The sequence below is a fragment of the Sebastes umbrosus genome, chromosome 5 (genome assembly GCF_015220745.1).
Source record: "Sebastes umbrosus isolate fSebUmb1 chromosome 5, fSebUmb1.pri, whole genome shotgun sequence".
Taxonomy (NCBI): domain Eukaryota; kingdom Metazoa; phylum Chordata; class Actinopteri; order Perciformes; family Sebastidae; genus Sebastes; species Sebastes umbrosus.
This window is the reverse complement of record NC_051273.1, coordinates 30,529,088-30,546,691: the sequence shown is the minus strand read 5'-3', so window position 1 is coordinate 30,546,691 and position 17,604 is coordinate 30,529,088. Positions and strand designations below refer to the sequence as shown.

The 17,604-nt window shown below is 39.5% G+C and overlaps 2 protein-coding genes across 6 annotated transcripts in view; one reads left to right on the top strand and one right to left on the bottom strand.

Annotated features, from left to right (window-relative positions):
* The window catches only part of si:dkey-44g17.6 (guanine nucleotide-binding protein G(I)/G(S)/G(O) subunit gamma-12), a 35,782-nt gene extending 27,805 nt beyond the window's left edge, over positions 1-7,977 (top strand). For 2 of the 3 annotated variants that reach the window (XM_037769216.1, XM_037769217.1), the window contains 2 exons: positions 4,461-4,581; positions 4,672-5,134. In XM_037769216.1, coding sequence (XP_037625144.1) covers positions 4,489-4,581; positions 4,672-4,797 — 219 coding nt within the window. In that variant the 5' untranslated portion in view covers positions 4,461-4,488 and the 3' untranslated portion in view covers positions 4,798-5,134. Of the gene's footprint in view, positions 1-4,460; positions 4,582-4,671; positions 5,135-5,815 lie in introns of those variants that run through there. The other variant, XR_005206858.1, reaches the window with a different exon arrangement.
* A 5,408-nt stretch (positions 7,978-13,385) lies between these two features.
* On the bottom strand, positions 13,386-15,783 carry gadd45ab (growth arrest and DNA-damage-inducible, alpha, b). 3 transcript variants are annotated; one of them, XM_037769212.1, is made up of 4 exons: positions 15,603-15,783; positions 14,971-15,072; positions 14,672-14,876; positions 13,386-14,202 (listed from the first exon to the last, which is right to left on the bottom strand). In XM_037769212.1, the coding sequence occupies exons 1-4, from the start codon at positions 15,650-15,652 to the stop codon at positions 14,089-14,091; spliced, it is 471 nt and encodes a 156-aa protein (XP_037625140.1). In that variant the 5' UTR covers positions 15,653-15,783; the 3' UTR covers positions 13,386-14,088. The 3 variants fall into 3 exon arrangements, with proteins under 3 accessions (XP_037625140.1, XP_037625142.1, XP_037625141.1); XM_037769214.1 differs by lacking the exon at positions 15,603-15,783 and adding an exon at positions 15,435-15,456; XM_037769213.1 differs by lacking the exon at positions 15,603-15,783 and adding an exon at positions 15,194-15,329.
* Between the last annotated feature and the right edge of the window lie 1,821 nt (positions 15,784-17,604).

Sequence of the window (17,604 nt, the reverse complement as noted above, 5' to 3'; positions counted from 1 at the left end):
AGCATCTCTTTGCAAATTAAATAAAGTATGGACTGAGTTGATCTTTGTATGTTAACTATTAATAAAAAATCACAGTCACAAAACAAAATATTGCAATACTCAATCATTTTGATATTTTTGTACACCCCTATCTATTATGTCTTGGGTTGATTTCATTTGTTACAACGTTTGGTGCTAAATTTTTTACCAATCGAGAATTGATAAAAAATTATCATTAATCCCTCAAAAATACCACATTAAGACACCAAGACCTTGAGGAACGCCATAGAAAAAGCAATGCTGTGATTTGGTTTAAAAAACTTTTTACATTTGGAGATTTCTGCAAGAATTGCATTTTTCAGCGATTGGATGGCGGGCACTGCTCAGACACCCCCTTATTGTCAATCTACCAAGGAAAGAGTGAGGTCAATTTTTAAAAAATGAATATGAAATGGATAGCATGGAGACTAACATCATCACACATGAATACAATTGGGCTCATTGGATGATACCAAATTAATGTAATTCTAAGACTGTTTAGGGACCCCAGTATGCAGAAATATTCAAACACACCATTTCAGAATAGGTGAAAATAACACATTTGTACTGCATTAAAAAAAACTGCATGGTTTCTGTATCTTCACTCTAGCTTGATAACTCGGAGTGGAGTTTTAAGAGGTTTAGGCTATACTTGCACAAAGCCAAATAGGTTGTTTCACTGCAACGTTTATCATCTAGTTACTGAAGGACAGATCTAGATGAATGCACAAGACTTAGCTCACATTGCATTGTGATTACATTGTTCTTGGGCTAAATGCAATGCAGCAATATTGTAAAAGCAAACAATGTGACAAGTATTACATTTAATAAAAATGTATCTTTAAATTTTATCTTTGCACTGTTGTATCTTTCAAAACATAAAAGTCAGTATCAGCCATGGTCAAGTGCTGATAGGTTACTAGTCTGCATTAGTGCCACTTCAACACAGACACAACAATGGAGCAGTTAAACAGAAAACCCTTGACGTCTTTTACTGCTAATTACGAAACGTATAGAGCTCTATAGTCGCCGCTGGCGTCACACAGACTCCCTGCAGACGTCGGGGGTTGAGGACCAGCCCCCCTTGTGACACAGCTCTCCCTTTTCCTGCATCCACTCAAGCCTTGCATCTTGCAAGCTGAGGGCTTGAATACTACAGCTGTGTTGACACGACATGGAGTGTTAAGTTATCTGGAACAATGAGTGCACGGGTCAAGAAAGCCAAAACTATGAAAGCAGCTTGTAAGGAGTAGTCTGACCTTAAAAAATAAGTGCAATTGAGGTTTTAATGTCATGCATTCTTTAGGAAAGCTTCTCAGCAGCAATGCTTTATGTTCCTTGGTTACTGGCCCATGTGTGTAGCTTCTATTTTTAAAGCCTCCACCCCATATTTAATCATTTATACTTTAGAGGCGATGCTGTTTCCTGTGTAGGAAGCGGAAAGGAGTGGGTGGGGGGTGGGGGGGATTAGAGGGATGCATGGTCTTGTCTCCCTTCTGTAGTCCATGTTTCATCTGCCCTCCGTTCCAGTGTATCCCCCTCCTGTGTATTATTCTGCACCAAAGCACAGAGCAAACATTTACACCGCCACATGTCAAATATTATGTTTGTCAGTCCCACAGAGACACTTTCTGCCATGTTTTCTTTATTTGTTCCAGGAACAAGAGCTGCAAGTTATCAGTGCTAAACAATTGTCGGGTACACAGAGAAATTCTCATTTATTGCTCAAGAGCATTATGTACTGCACTATAAATTCAACACATGGTGTTCTTCTTGCATTAAAAGCTGCTTTGTACAAAACCGAAATAGACATCAGTTTTTGGCTCAAAAGGCAGCTTCCCCTTTGAGCTCTGCGCTGCTGCACATTTGGCCAGAGTGAAAGGTAGAAAATTGCAACTGCTTGCACAGCTTCTCCTTCAAGTAGCTCAAGGAGTGACGTAATGAGCCAGTAAAAGCAAACCATTGTATCCTGGAAGTGGGAATTGTGAAAGGGGAGTCCGTTAGGTTGGGCCACAGCTTTTACGCACATTGAGTCAGTTCCAGATTAACTGTCTGTCATTTCTGAGAAGAAGCACACCTATTCACATTTGTGCAACAAACTTGACTTCTTATAACTTCTGCAATATTCTGCAAAACTGGTCATGCATTAAACTAAGCTGCATGCTGCAGCCTAACAAGCAGATTTGATGATTTTTAAAGGATCCAGGGATGGAGATGTTGTTCTGTCAGTTGGTCCACCATTTTGATCAAGACTGAAATGTCTAGCACATATTAGATGGGAATTCAAGGTGCCCAGAGGATGAATCCTATTGACTTAAGTGATCCCTTGTCTTTCCTCTAGCATCGCCAGCTGGTAACATTTTTCACTTACACTGTGAAATTCCTAGATACATTGTCACAAAATGTCCCAACAGGATGATTAATTTGGGGACGCTCTTATTATGCTATTATGCCAACATTTTAATTTGTCTAATACTTTGGTTCATGACCAAATACCTGCAAACTCGTGGCATTCCCATCAGCCTCGCATCAGCTGTACTCTGTCTTTATTGCTGATTAGCAAATATTAGCATGCTAGCACACTTAATAACCTAATGTGGTGACAATGCCTCACAGAGCTGCTTGCATGGATGTAGCTGTAGAGTCTTGTTATAGCTTTAAATTTGAAATATACATGGAAATATTACATGGAAAAGTACCATGGTTCTACCAGTCCATTGCATAAGGACGTTGATGCCAATGATCTCACTCTCTCCCATGATGATGAGCTACTTTACGATATTTCAGTTTTCCCTCTTGGCAAGAAATCCTAGAATCTTTGGTTAACCTACAACTATGTGTCCTTATCAACTCACTGTATGCACTACAGCCTTAGCAGTTGGTTTTCTACAGTTGCAGTAATAACATTGTCGGCGACTGTCTGTCCTCACTGGACAAAGAGCAATATTGTGCTTCTCGCTTCATTGACCTATCAATAGCATGTGAGTCATGTGTGTCAATCATAAAATCCTTCTTAACAAACTACAGTCAAGTTTTATATGATGCCACACTCAAATGGTTTCATGCTCACTTTACAGGGAGACTGTTGTGGCTTGTGGTGCCAAATCAAGGCCCCTAGCTATCAGTTATGGGGTGCCACAGTACATAAATGACAATATTCTTCCAAATGAGTACTTTAACATCAACCTTTATGCCGATAACACAATTGTGTATGCCTCTGCTTGTACTCCAACCTATAGGCTCTTATTTAAGCAGTTAAACATATCACAGGGTGTTAAGCTATCGCTAACATAATCATAAAGTTGGATGGATTTTCTTAAAGCGGCAGTAGGCAGTATATTTTTGGCATCATTGGGCAAATATTCCATAATAACCTTTCAACATATTGTAATTCAAATGTTCTGATAAATAACTAAATTTCTGCAACTTCTCATGGCTCTGTTTTCAGGCTTTTAAAAACTCTATCCCGTGACGGGAGACTTTGACCAATCATAGGTCATTTCAGAGAGCGTTCCTATTGGCTGTGCTCCGGTCATGTGACCATAACTTGGTGTTCCTTCAACAGATTTCACAATGGCTGCAGCGTCACAAACAGTACACTACAAGGTGATTCTGAAACATTTGAGGCGAGAAATAGGCATTAATTTAACATAATATTGATTCATATTTGATCAGTGCTGCCTAGTTTTACCGTTAGGTCGGAGTTCGCGTGTGATTGACAGCCGGCTCTCAAAGACAGCAGATGGACAGCAGACCTCAGATAAGCTCTGACTGCTTGTTTTCCTCTGGTCTGTGAAATCTTGTAGATGCCGTTAGGAGCACCGGAGGACACAGAGGCACATGATTTTTTTCAGGTTACCTGTTTCATGTACTGCTGTCACGATATAGCGACCGTTTTATAAAAATCTCTTTTTTTAATCATATTTGCTCCAATCTCGCCTACTTCAGCTTTAATGACAAGTAGAAATAATCATCTTATTCCAAACTACTGCTCATCTCGTCTCTCATAAATACCTTGTAAATGCAATATACAGTATGTTCCAATAATTACTTAACCTTAGATCTCCTATATGTGCCACTAACCTTGGCAGAACTCGATACATGTTTTCAATGGGATGAATTACAAACAGCTTCTAAGCTAGATAAAAACAGAGATCTTGATACCTAAATAAAGTTATTAGTTACCATATGACACCAGTATGAACATGATTGTAAGTAAATTAACTTAGTTGCTGATAGGATAAAATGATGTTGTTGACTTTGTATAAAGGCAGTGATAGCCTCAGCAGCCTGACCTTTGTGCTTCAGTAATCCCACAGGAACATCTTGTTGCCAGGAATCATTTGATTAGATTTATTACACTGTGGCTTTGATGGTTTCCTTTGTGCGAATACCAGCTGCATCTCCACACTAATTAATGTATTTTTTTTGTTCTGAACCAGGTTTGAGCACAGCTGTCCAAAGGCTGCGATGTCATCAAAAATGCACTGTTCAAGTAGCGTAGCTCAGGCCAGGCGGATGGTGCAGCAGCTGAGGATAGAGGCCAGCATCGAGAGGATAAAGGTACCTTTATATTCACAGTCATTCACAGAGTGTCCTGCTTCTCCTTCTGTATGTCAAGGTAGATCAGTGTGTCGACTGATTTCTTTGCAGGTGTCTAAGGCTTCATCAGACCTGATGCGCTACTGTGGAGAACACGCCAAGAATGACCCGCTGCTCATGGGCATCCCCGCTTCAGAAAACCCTTTCAAGGACAAGAAGCCTTGCACTCTTCTGTAAATGAACACCTGAACTCTTGCTGCTTTCCTTTTGATTATCATGTGGAAAAAAATAGGTTAGTAAAACTGTTCACAACTTATCTTAAAGCCAGTGTACCCCCCCTTACCTTTTCACATACCTGCTTCAAGGTTTGCATTCCTCTGCCTTGCAGTCAGATAGCAGTTACCAACCCAGTCGCCAGAAAAAATGTTGGCATTGCACGTTTCTGCAAGCCATGGAATACAATCGATTAACATATTTAATCGCGATTAATCGCAAATGAATCACATTTTTTATCTGTTCAAAATGTACCTTAAAGAGAGATTTGTCAGGTATTTAATACTCTTATCATCATTGCAGTGGGAAAATCTGCTTGCTTTATGCAAACGTATGTATATATTTATTATTGGAAATCAATTAACAACACAAAACAATGACAAATATTATCCAGAAACCCTCACAGGTACTGCATTTAGCATAAAAAATATGCTCAAATCATAACATGGCAAACTCGAGCCCAACAGACAACAGCTGCCAGTGTGTTGACTTGACTATGACTTGCCCCCAACTGCATGTGATTATCATAAAGTGGGCATGTCTTTAAAGAGGAGACTCGTGGGTACCCATACAACCCATTTTCATTCACATATCTTGAGGTCAGAGGTCAAGGGACCCCTTTGAAAATGGCCAAAATTTAGTGCAAGTTTGGAACGTTATTTATTGTCCTTCGCGACAAGCTAGTATGACATGGTTGGTACCAATGGATTCATTACATTTTAGTTTCATATGATACCAGCATCTTCTTTCTAGCTTTAAAACTGAGCCCATTACAACCTAAAAATTGCAAGTTGCGTTAATGCATTAAAGAAATTAGTGGCCTTAAAACGAATTTACGTTATTATCGTGTTAACTTTGACAGCCCTTGTAACAACATCACGTAACAACTGTAAATATATAACAACCACCCTTAGTGAACTTTCTTCAAGCGTAACACTGCGTGACAAACATAAAGTCAATGTTTACTTTTGGTTTCACACAGGACATGGACAACGGTCTCCTGGGTGAAAGTCCTGTGTTTGTTTGACTCATCCACCAACACTCCCACCCGTTCCTGGAGGATTTTTTATATCTTTGTTAGACACGTTATTATTATGGATTTATTATAAGAACTGGATACCGGACCCCAAGATGGCGCCTATTCAGTCCAATGAGAATTGCTCGCCTGGAGCATACACCAAAAAAGTTTTCCGGAATATGTGGCCCACTGAATATGTACAGTAGTGTTTCTCCCGCTGGCCCCACCTGCGAGTTCCTGCTCGGCCCATAGACTTTAGATTGTGATGAGGTCACTGATTTTTAAATCCCTTTTCTCAGCTCGAGGAAAGTTTTACAAATTTAAAACCTACATTGATCACAAATTCATAATCGAATCGTTGTAATCAACCTTGTTTACAGTTCAAGGTGTCCTGTCAACACTTTTACAGACGTCTCTTTTACAACGGTGGTCACACAAGAGTGGCCACTGGAAAAAAATTGGAAGCAAGGCCGAGCGGCGGCGGCGTATCCAGGTCTTATTATACATCTGTGGCTATTATACCACGTATCTTTCAAGAACAGCCACTCTTTGTACTGCGTCGCTTGCTCTGACCAAATCCAAAAACGTCCACATTCAACGTATCCCGTGGTCTACAGAAACGAACAATGCCAACAGTTTTTCCTGGCGATTGGACTGCCGTTACACCAAAGAACAGGCAGAAGTCTGAAGCTGTGGCCTGAGAGGAGCTGTGCCATGGATGGTAGAGCTCCTGACTCTCTAATTATCACAGCGCGCACAAACAAGCCCCCTCAATCATTTGTCCAATCAGATTTAGGCTTTGAGCTTTCACCTCTTACTTTCATCAGGCTTGCTTCAGGAAACAGTTGCTGTAGGTTGTGCGCTACTGATAATGAGCACCCGAGATAATGACATCCTGTCGCCCGATGAGCAAACTGTGCTGTCCATCACATGAAGACAAAGAGAAAGAGCACAGGTCCATTGCCACTACTTCTGCTTTATTTTTTTGTCATCTAGTCACAATCATAATAGGCTTTAAAATGGGCCATTAAATTGTTCCCAAGTAGCACAGACAGAGCAATCAAATTTGTCCTTACCAGAGACAAACAATTCACTTAAAATGTTGATTGGATTTAATTTAAGATATTGAGAATTGCTTTTGCCAGTGTTGTGATATAGTTCACTTACAGTGTAGATCAAGGATAAATTGACAGTTTTTTTTTTCTACTGTCCTTGTTCCTTCGTCCTAGTTGGATTTTCCTTTTATACGACAGACTTTACAATGCCTACTTCAATTAAATCCAATGCAAAGCTATTAAATATGATGAATGTGACGTCTAAATTGTGAAGTTTTAATACCTAAGGGGTGAATTCTCTTGACAAAACAGTCCAAGTGTCTCTTTTTTTACTGATTTTCTTTGCAATTGACTTAAAAAGGTACCTCTAAAAATTAAATATGTACAGGTAAAAGTACCGGTATGAACTTTTGAGATCACTGCACATTGTGCATGACCCTTTTGCATGAGGTATTCCTTAATTTCTATGTTTTATTATGAGGCCATCATTGCTGAAAAGGTGTATTACTGTCCTATTCAGGCACTTAGAAACCTGTTAACACCAGATGACTGTTATACTCTTGAGTATTTGAAACATTCCATGTTTGCTCGAAAACTTACTTTTTATTTTATTATGAGAACCTATGACTGACTGACTGTGTGTAGTTTTGACTATATGTCATTTGTGTGGTGGTGCTCACACAAAACATACACATTTTTGCTATTTCACCAGCCAGGGCCTTAATGATGAAGTGATCCGGCTTCAACCTCTCTACTACCTTTTCGTCACATAAGTGCTGTTGTCTAATACTGTGAATAAGGAAGGCCCACAGGTGAAGGGAGGCTATCTTTTAGGCTATTAACTCTGCATATGTCATCAGAATTACTCATGTTCATTAATGAATTGCATTCACATCCATAAATATTGTAGCACATATGTATGTCCATGAACCACAGTATGTGCTTGCTTTTAAAGCTAGGGTTGGTAATTTTGAGAAACTAGCAAGAGTACGCTAGATTTTAAAAATGATCCAACCGAAAAACCCAGCCCAGTGTTGCCATCTCTTTTCCAATGAAACATAGCTAGCAGCACTAGCTCCACAAGTCGCTAAATCTAGAGAGAAAGTCGCCAAGTCGTCAACACTGTCGTCCCTTCAGGCCTCACTCCAAAGCCACTCCCCCAAAATTATCATAAAGAACGTAAACAATGAACATGGCTATTGTTAGTACTCACAGCTGTCAAGCTAGCAGCTTGTGCCTTGTGGAAGACTCCGGTGACACGGATTGAGTGCACAGGCAGAGTTTGCGCAGGTAGACAGGCAGGTAGTCTTATTACAGTCCTGCGGTACCCTCAAATGGCAGATTTTTTCTTTCTTTTTTTTGTCAGAGCATTTGATTTATTGATTGCTGTAGGGATGTAATGAGGATTTCTATAATAAACAATGTTTTCGAAGAAGATTACCAACCCCAGCTTTAACTTTGTAATGTACTTTATAGGAATGTACTGATTCAATCAAACCTCAGCCATGAATTGCTGTGCTGCGACGTTAATCCAATTTTTTTGGATTAAAACTGAACGTGTTATTTTGGTTAATGATGTATTTGGTTGATTTTTACTCGTGAATTTGTGTTTTTAGTAGAAAAATTATTACAATGTTTGTGGTTTCTCACACCTGGTAAGTAACAACTTGATGTATGTCATGTTCTGCCTTTACCTGTTGTTGTTGGTAAATGTAAATAAACACATGGAAAACAAGTCATTCAGATTTTTTATTCAACTAATTTAAGATAAAAGAAAGAAAACTAAACCTTATAGAAAGCAGTCTTGTCAGTCTTAGTTGCTGAGCCAGAGTATCTGATGAGTTTATGTTCTGTGAATTCCAAAAGTATGGAGTGTGTTGGATGTGTGCGTTTATTAGTTTGTATGTGAAATAGCCATTTGTATGAATTTAGCGACACAAATCAATATTTTTTATATTTAACAATAAGTCAAATGACACCTACTGTTTGTGTAATGTGAAAGTCGTCACTCTTTTTTTTAGATTTGATTTATTGAATTAAGAATTAGCACAATAGCTAAATTTCAACCGTAGTCCTAAAGCAGGTACTTACAAAAACACAAAATAAATTTTACAATTACAGGACACCTCACAGGACAGTCCACAAGACATCACACAGTAAACACAAGACTCTTAGTGAGTGACAAACCTATAGAGTATTATATCACAACCATAGACTGTACAGTATATAAAAAGTTGACATACTCACTGTAATGTCACCCATTGGTTTGTGGACTGTCATCTTGCATTGTGGCTGTCGCCATCTTGTTTTTTTGCAACCAGAAGTGACACGATAGGGTGGAGCTACGTACAACCAAACGCTGAATAAGACATTTTTAGGCGACCAAAATGTTACAATTAACTTTCACAAACTGAAAACACACTGTGAAAGGGTTAAAGTTGTAAAACGAAAACACGAACAACTCCCGGACTGGACAACGCCGTGGTAGCGACCTGTCAATCATAAGATGGCCATGCCCTATAGCGTATCCTGTTTTATGGTGTATTTGACTCTAAATGGTACCATAATTTACTAAATGAACATCATGCTTTATTGAAGAAGACTTGAAACTAGCAATTGAGACCATAAACTCATGTTTACAATGTTTACTGAGGTAATAAATCAAGTGAGAAGTAGGCTCATTTTCTCATAGACTTCTATACAATCTGACTTATTTTTGCAACCAGAAGAGTCGCCCTCTGCTGGCTATTAGAAAGAATGCAAGTTCAAGGCACTTCCGCATTGGCTTCACTTCTCAGACCTGGAGTTGCCCACTGATCACAACTGTGCAGTTCCCCTCAGCTCTACGGAGCGTTTTAGCATCTTTCAGCTCATTGTTTTGGATTTACGACTGTTTTGATTCACTGCTCTCAACCCCATTTATACTAGCAGCAGACAGCTGTTTTCATTCATTACAGTTGAAAACTGACTGTACCCTACCTGCCCAATGCTAAATACCAGTTAGTGACTAGCTGGTGAACACAGTGGAGCAGTTAGCAGCTAAAGAACCAGATATATTAGGAAAGCGTGTAGACCAAAACAGAGCTAAAAGAAGAATGAAAATTTTACTTTTCCTCCGTCTGGTGGACAGAAACGTGACTCCAATTCCAAGCAATTCTTTGCCAACATGTTAGCCATATCAACTACTTATGGTGATAATACACCAATGTTGTGTTTGCAACTTGTTCTGCTGCCACTTAAGTTGCTGTTGACATGATGTTGCTTTAAAATGAAACTCATAGGCACTTTGTTCTGTTTAGAGGCTAGCACAGTTTCATCTTGTTCCCGGCTCACTGATGTGTACAGAGTCCCTGTAGCTTGACCTCCTGTGAGTATTCTCATGGAAAAAAATAGATACTTAACTTGAGTAGTGTGCTTTCTGCTGGTATTCATGTGTACAGCATGTATTTCGTGAGTAGTAACTCTTCCCTGCCCAAACTGAGAAAGAGACACCTATTCAGCTAAAACTACTCTGACCTTATTTGCACACATTTGTGCAATTAGTTGTTAACTTGTCCCGTTGTTCACCAAATGTCATTCCTTTGTTGAATTCACGGGTCGCCATGTTTAGACAAGAGGATGAGTATTTCAAGTAGCAGGTCAGGAGCACATAATCATTCTCGTTTGCTCTTATTTTTCAGTGAAGGTTCTTCTGTGCCCCCGAGCCCCGACCAGTCTGTTATGCAATAACAGCTCTGAGCGGCCCTTTCTCTCCTTCAGGTGTGATGTTACACCCACAATCAGGTCAGGCCATATTTGTTGGCCCACATTGATGTAACCCTCAGTAGAGTCAGATGATGGATAGCGCCGGCTTTGTAGCAGTGATTGTATTACCTGTCAGTGCAGTGGAGAAGCTCCGGGTTAAGCCATTAAGTCCAGTATCTCAAATATCTCACCTACTTTTAGTTGCCGCTCCCCGTGTGACAGGAAGGCTTTGGTCAGGGCGGAAAAACGGTTCTGTCATTTCATGATGAAATTGGCTTTCAGATGTCGTTTTACACTCTTCCTGCTTGCTCTGGTATTTATGGTATTATTGTTCCACGAATCTTAGACTTTACTTTGGCATTTTTCGTGTCTCATCAGTGTGCACTTGGTACTATAAACATTCAGTTCTGCTGATTGCCAAATTTCCTAAAAAAAGACAGCAGCAAAACCTCAATGTCATTGAAAAAAACTAGAGTATAGACCAGGGGTGTAGAAATCATCTAGTTCATGGGCCACGTACAGTCCAATTTGATCTCAAGTGAGCCGAACCAGTAAAACCATTGCACAATAACCTATAAATAACACCTCCAAATGTTTCCCTTCCTGTTAGTGTTAAGAAGTACAAGTACTTTCTGAAAACAATCACAATTATTGAACAATCCATTAACAAAAGAGATGATAAGATGTCTCGCTGATCTCTCATCAGTTTTCCTGTCAAGTTCTTGTATTTTCCACCATGATGAGTCTGATAATGGCGCTGAATATAATATTCCATGAGCACTGAAAGGTGTTGTGAACACACCAACCACACTGGCTTCCCGGTTACCTCTGTGAAGAAACAGGAACTGGTCTATTTTTCTTGGAAAACCCGACATTCTGTGTCCACTTTTCTCCTTTGGGACAAAGACATTTTCTACCGGTGGCTCCTGCATGAATAGTAGCTTGACAGTGTTGTCATGTAGCCTGTATGTAAAGCACGTGGGATCTATCATAGCGTATCTAGCATAGGGCCTGCTATACTCTTATTAGGACAGCGCGACCCCCCAATAGGAATAGCAGGCAATTAATGACTTCTCTGCAATTTTCACACTTTGCAAAGTCATCCAGTGGGCCGGACTGGACCCTTTGGCGGGCCCCGGGGTCATATGTTTGACACCCTTGGTATGGACTGTGGAACTGAAGGGACTCTAACATCAGTTTAGTGGAGTGTAGATCTGCATGTTTCTGCTCTGTGCACATTTTATCACATTTGCAAACTGCACCCTTTAACTTCAGTCAATTTAACACAGACCCTCTGGGTAACTGTCACACCCCACACTCTTCTCGTCAGTCCTGCATTTTGACCCAGTTTTCCCTCCCCATCTGCTGCCCACCGCCTGATTGGACCACCAGAGAGGATCCTCTTAATATCCCCGGCTGCACACTGACATCTCTGCAGCAGGTCGGCCTCTCTGCGTACGCTGCCCGCTAATTACAAGTGCTACTATTGTCAGTGTGTGTCAGTGGTCAGGGGGGGAACGCCTCTATTCACAAAGCTATTTTTAACATGAAGCTAAAGCACTGTACGGCTCTAGCAATGGAGACCTGAATAGTCCTGACTCATGCATCCATTGTCTTGTGACCCTCTGTGTAGAAAGGCTTTGTCCCCTCCCCTCTCTGTGCAAATCATTTCTGGTTTTCTCTTTTTGCAAAGTCTGAAATGGGTCTTCACTATGTTTTTTTTTTCTTCTTCTTTCCTCACTGCTATTTTTAATTCACTCAGCGGTAAATTTAGCTCTGATTGCGTAGCTGCAGACGGCTGTGAAGAATGAGCTGTCACAATGAGCCCCATCCCACTCAGAGTCACACTACAATGGGAATTCTCCTCCCCTCAGTGTAACTAGATCCTCAATATGTGCAAAAGGTCACATGATTGTACCAGAGTTCTCATGCAGGAGCAAAGCTGATTTCAAGGAAGCTCATGCCTGTAAAATTTATTCAAGTAGAATTTTGAGGTACTTGTACTTTACTTCAGTACTTCTATTTTCTGCTACTTTATACTTCTACTACACTACATTTCAGAGGTGAATACCGTACTTTACACTCCGCTACATTTAGTCGATAACTTTAGTTACTTTGCAGATTCTGTTTCATAATACAAATATAATCAACAAATAAAATATGATGTAATATTACAGGTTCAGGCAGCCAGCTGCAACATTAAAGTGATGAACACATTAATGCATAAATAATTATAATCCAATAGTATAATATATATTATGATGAAATGGGCCGTTCTGTGTTGGCATAATACTTTAACTTCCTGTACATAAAATATGTTTTTATGCTAATACTTTTCTACTTTTACTTAAATAAAAAAATCGGAGTACTTCTTACATCACTGCCTGTAGCAAATTTTGCCCAGAACAGATTACATGTTAAATTGTAAATAATATGTTAGGCTCCATACTGAAGTTAAGAAGTGGTAATCATTCTAACAGACCAAAAACATTATCTTGGTTTTGGTCCAAGAGATACAAGCTGCTGGAAAAGGTTCTAAATGTGTGGAGTAAATACTTTAACCTGCCCAGTGAGTGACACACTAGGACAAGATCCAAACCCTGTGGTGTAACATGTTGAGCTTTGTGCGTGCCAGCTGTTGCCGTAACAGGCATGCACTGTTCCTCAGGACACAATGTGACTTCCTGCAAGCACGCTAAACCTGTAGTACCTGGAAATCATTGAAGCAAAGCCAGTAAACTGTAGGTTGGTTGTTTATTTCATTCAACGTAACAAAGCAGAATTCCATGAACTGTGCACAATAAATAGAATTCATTAAATTAATAACACATAAAAACATCAGTTAGTGGACAAGTCTCAACATTGCATTGCCCTTAAAATATTAATATAATAATAAACTGTGAAAACTTTCCCTTTTGAGTTATCAAAGTGACAAGTCTTAAATACTATTAAATAAATGTGCTGTTAAAGAAATGCTTGGATTTGGTCAAATTTTCATGAGGAATTCTTCAAGCTGAGAGCCGACTGGTCCAATCCAGCATGGTCCAGTTCTTAGAGTCTTGTCAACTGAGGCTCTCTTTCTGTCTGCTTTTCCCCAGTCCAGCGTTTGTGCTCACCACCACGTGTGCTCGTCTGCTCACATGGTGCAGTTTCCTGTAAAAGGCTCTTTTTTTTTTCCAGAGAAAGGCGCAGTCATACGTTGGAAATCCTGGAACTCAGACTGCTGAGTCACTGTTCCTTGGCCCTCGAATTCACCCTGACCCGGTAAATCTGTTGGAACATCTCGCTTCCTTGTGTTTCTTTTTTCTGCCCCTCCCATCTCACTCTCTCCCGCTCTCTGGGACACTTTCCAAAGGAGTCCAACACAGACATTAACACAGGCCTTGTGCAGTTACTTTTTCCCCCGATGCACACAATACATTAATATTCCAAGCAGTTTCATCGGTCGGGCAGGTTGATAACAGGCACCCACTGATCCAAGCAGCGGCTTTCCCTGCAGAATCGGGTCACTTTGCTTAGCGCCGGGTCCTTCCACAGTGACGACTGGGGATTCTGCAGAAGAAGGAACAAAGCGGTTACCATCTGCTGATTCATTAATGTGCAAACAGACTGAACTACGTCTCTTGTCTCGCACACTGAGCAGTTTCATACAAAACAAAATGATACTACGACAAACTGAGACTTTCATGACGAGCAAAATTATCTTTTAAATTGACAAACATCATATGTGTGATTCATGGCGCAATTCAAACGGGATTAAACAATTATTTGTCTCCCAACATTGACTACCGTGCATATTCTTTCCAAAATAAGGTCCCATGGGGTCCACCGGAAGGGGTGGGACTTCGCCTCTCTGTTGCACAATCACTGCCAGCAACAGCTCTTTGCAAGTATTGACAATAAACTTGGTACACACTGTCTGCCTCAGTGATGAGGACAAAATAACTCAGTTTCCAGTCTGATGGGAAGTGAGCAATATGCAACAGGAACATAGTAAACACACATGAGTAATGACACTTACAGTAACTAGCACACAGTGCAGGTCCACGGGCTCCCCTCCAGGCTTCACTCCCAGTATGTCTGCCAGACGCCTCATGTTGCTCACCCGCAGGATGTTGATGTCATTCTCGCAGCAGAAAGCCTGGATCAAGGTGAAATGAATCTGCAGAGCCACATCCTCCTCGTCGTCTGTGGCCAGCAGACACAGCACCACGTTGTCTGGATCCCTGCAAGGCAAAGGCAAGAAAGAGTTGTAAGGAAACAGGAAATATGTCTCAAGAGATCTGCAAACTTGGAGTAGTTATCTAATTGTTAACTTACGCATTTAGTGACTTTGCTGCCTCATAGACTCCAACTGTGATGCAACCCTGAGGCAATGCAGAGCTCAGCACCTCCTCTAACGCTTTAGCCACCGAGTCCATCCTGAGGAGGAAACACACAGTTTAACACATTTAATCACATATAAGACACATATTAAACACTGTTATTTCACATTTAGCTAACTAACTTATATGTCCAAATTATCCAGTAATGATATTCTCACACTAAAACGTGTTAAGACACAACAATGTGAAGGTTTCTGCATCAAACTGACTTGACACAGAAATAATGAACACGTTAGCATAGCTAGCTAGTTAATGCTAACGCTCAGCAGACCGGCTTGACGTTATGTGACCGTTGCATTAGTGTTAACTAACGTTACTGTAACGTGATATATGTAACTATATGAGACCAAGTATCGCTATAAATGACAGCCAGAACTGACAGTGTGGAATAAACCTCACTTACAGACAGTCAGATGAAACGCGTCCAGGGTTAAGGTCTTAATGTTGTTGTAGTCTTATAAACACGCTGCAGCATCTACAACTAGTTATAACCAGAGACTGTCGCAAAAGCGAAAGAAATGCAAAAAGTGCAACAAAAAGTGCAAAGTTAAACAACAGAAGTTGTACCTTTCTGCAGAATTATCTCCACCGGTTTCTTCAAAAGTCATATTGCACATCCGAGCGGCTTGGTGTTGTATAATCTCCAGAGTGAAAGGTGCTGCTGCTGCTGAGGGCTGAGATTCCCACTGTGTGCCCGGTGACTGTGAACGCAACGCTTCTAGTACAGTAGTAAAGCACTCTGCTGTCTGTCTCCACACAGCTCATTATCATAAACACGTCCCATTGGCCACATGCAAATACAGATTATCACTCTCATCTGGTCTGTGTGAATATATAGCGACACCCTGTGGATGTGACAGGGTGATTACTACTGGGGGTAAACAACTTCTCACAGTTAATCACACAATAGATTCAAGATTCAAGCCCTTTATTGTCATTGTCTAGTACAACGAAATTAGATTGTGACAATCCCATAGGTGCTAAAAAAAGATAATACAATGAAAAAGAGACAGTGCAATATAAATATATATATATATATATGTATATAAACATATATATATATATATGTATATAAAAGATAATACAATATAAAATATAAAAATACAATATGTATATTGATGAGATGACAGTTTTGCCAGATTATTGCACAAAGTGTCCGTCAGATAATTATATAACTATTGCACAGTATCATATAATTATACAAATAATAGCTCTGATGTGAATTTGATTTAAAGGTCCCATAACATGCTCATTTTCAGGTTCATACTATTTTGTGTTTCTAATAGAACATGTTTACATGCTGTAATGTTAAAAAAAAACTTTATTTTCCTCATACTGTCAGCCTGAATATACCTGTATTTACCCTCTGTCTGAAACGCTCTGTTTTATTGCATTTCAACAGAATTACGTTGCTATGCAACAGTTTGGGTCCATGTTTACTTCCTGTCAGCTGATGTTATTAACATACACTGCAACAGGAAATAAACTGGGACACATTTAGAATGTTTACATTTAAAACCGTAATGGTCTAAATGTTGTATATTTCTAACATCACAAATAGACAGAAATCCTAACGGCTTGACTCAAACGCGTAATTTCTGAATATGGGCTGAGTGTGTTTCTCCATATATTGAGCGTTTTTTATAGTTTAGCAGTATTTATATAGCACTGCTTTATAATGTCAAAGACCTGAAAATCTCACTTTTGACAATATGGGACCTTTAAAGGGAATGATAGTGTGTCACCACTGCACCAGCACACACAAAGATAAGTCATCAGAAGTGAGCCAGTAGAGGTCATATTACATTTTAGTTTATTGCAGTTCCATATAAAATACCAAAAAAAAAATGCTTGCTGATGTGATCTTTTGTGTTTTTTTTGTGCTTAACATCCATTCTCTTTCCAAACATCTCGTGACAATGTGTAGGCGTATGTAAATAAGTACATAGTTATTTGATCACACTTATTGTATACATTAAGCACATAGAAGTACTAACTTATTTAACTTATGAAAAGCATAAGCAGAAGGACATTAGAGAAGTTTTACGCCAGTATGCTAGTATAAGAAATATAAGAATCTGTAGCCTATAGCTTTGAAGCTCCCTGTTCATCATTTTTAAAAGGAGCACATAATAGGCTAAGCAAATTTTTGCAAAAAACAAAACAAAACAAGGACCAAGACACATATACACCGTACATTAAATAGTAGAACATACAACAAGTACTTATAAAGTGGATATGGAACATGACATTTGAAATATGTAGGCTTGATGGCTGAATGCCATTTATTTTCAGGCACCTGGTATTGTGCATGTTGGTTCACTGTCACACTGTCATGGCTTATCAGAAATACTTTGAAATTGGGGTGTTACAGAATCTTGCCTTTCAAATTTAGGTTGGGCTCTAAAAAACTTAGCTAAATAATAATAATAATGATAATACTAATAATATTACTACTAATAATAAAATAAAATAAAATAAAATAAAATAAAATAAAATAATAATTAAAAAAAACAAAAAATACAAAAATAAATAGTTAGCAGACACCTGTATCTGTTCAGGATCAAAT

Coding starts and splice junctions, on each gene's coding strand:
- gadd45ab (XM_037769212.1), bottom strand. CDS start 15,652: ATGTGCAATATGACTTTTGAAGAAACCGGTGGAGATAATTCTGCAGAA. Junction 15,073..15,602: donor GGAGATAATTCTGCAGAAAG/GTACAACTTCTG, acceptor TTTCCTCCTCAG/GATGGACTCGGTGGCTAAAG. Junction 14,877..14,970: donor GCAGCAAAGTCACTAAATGC/GTAAGTTAACAA, acceptor TTTGCCTTGCAG/GGATCCAGACAACGTGGTGC.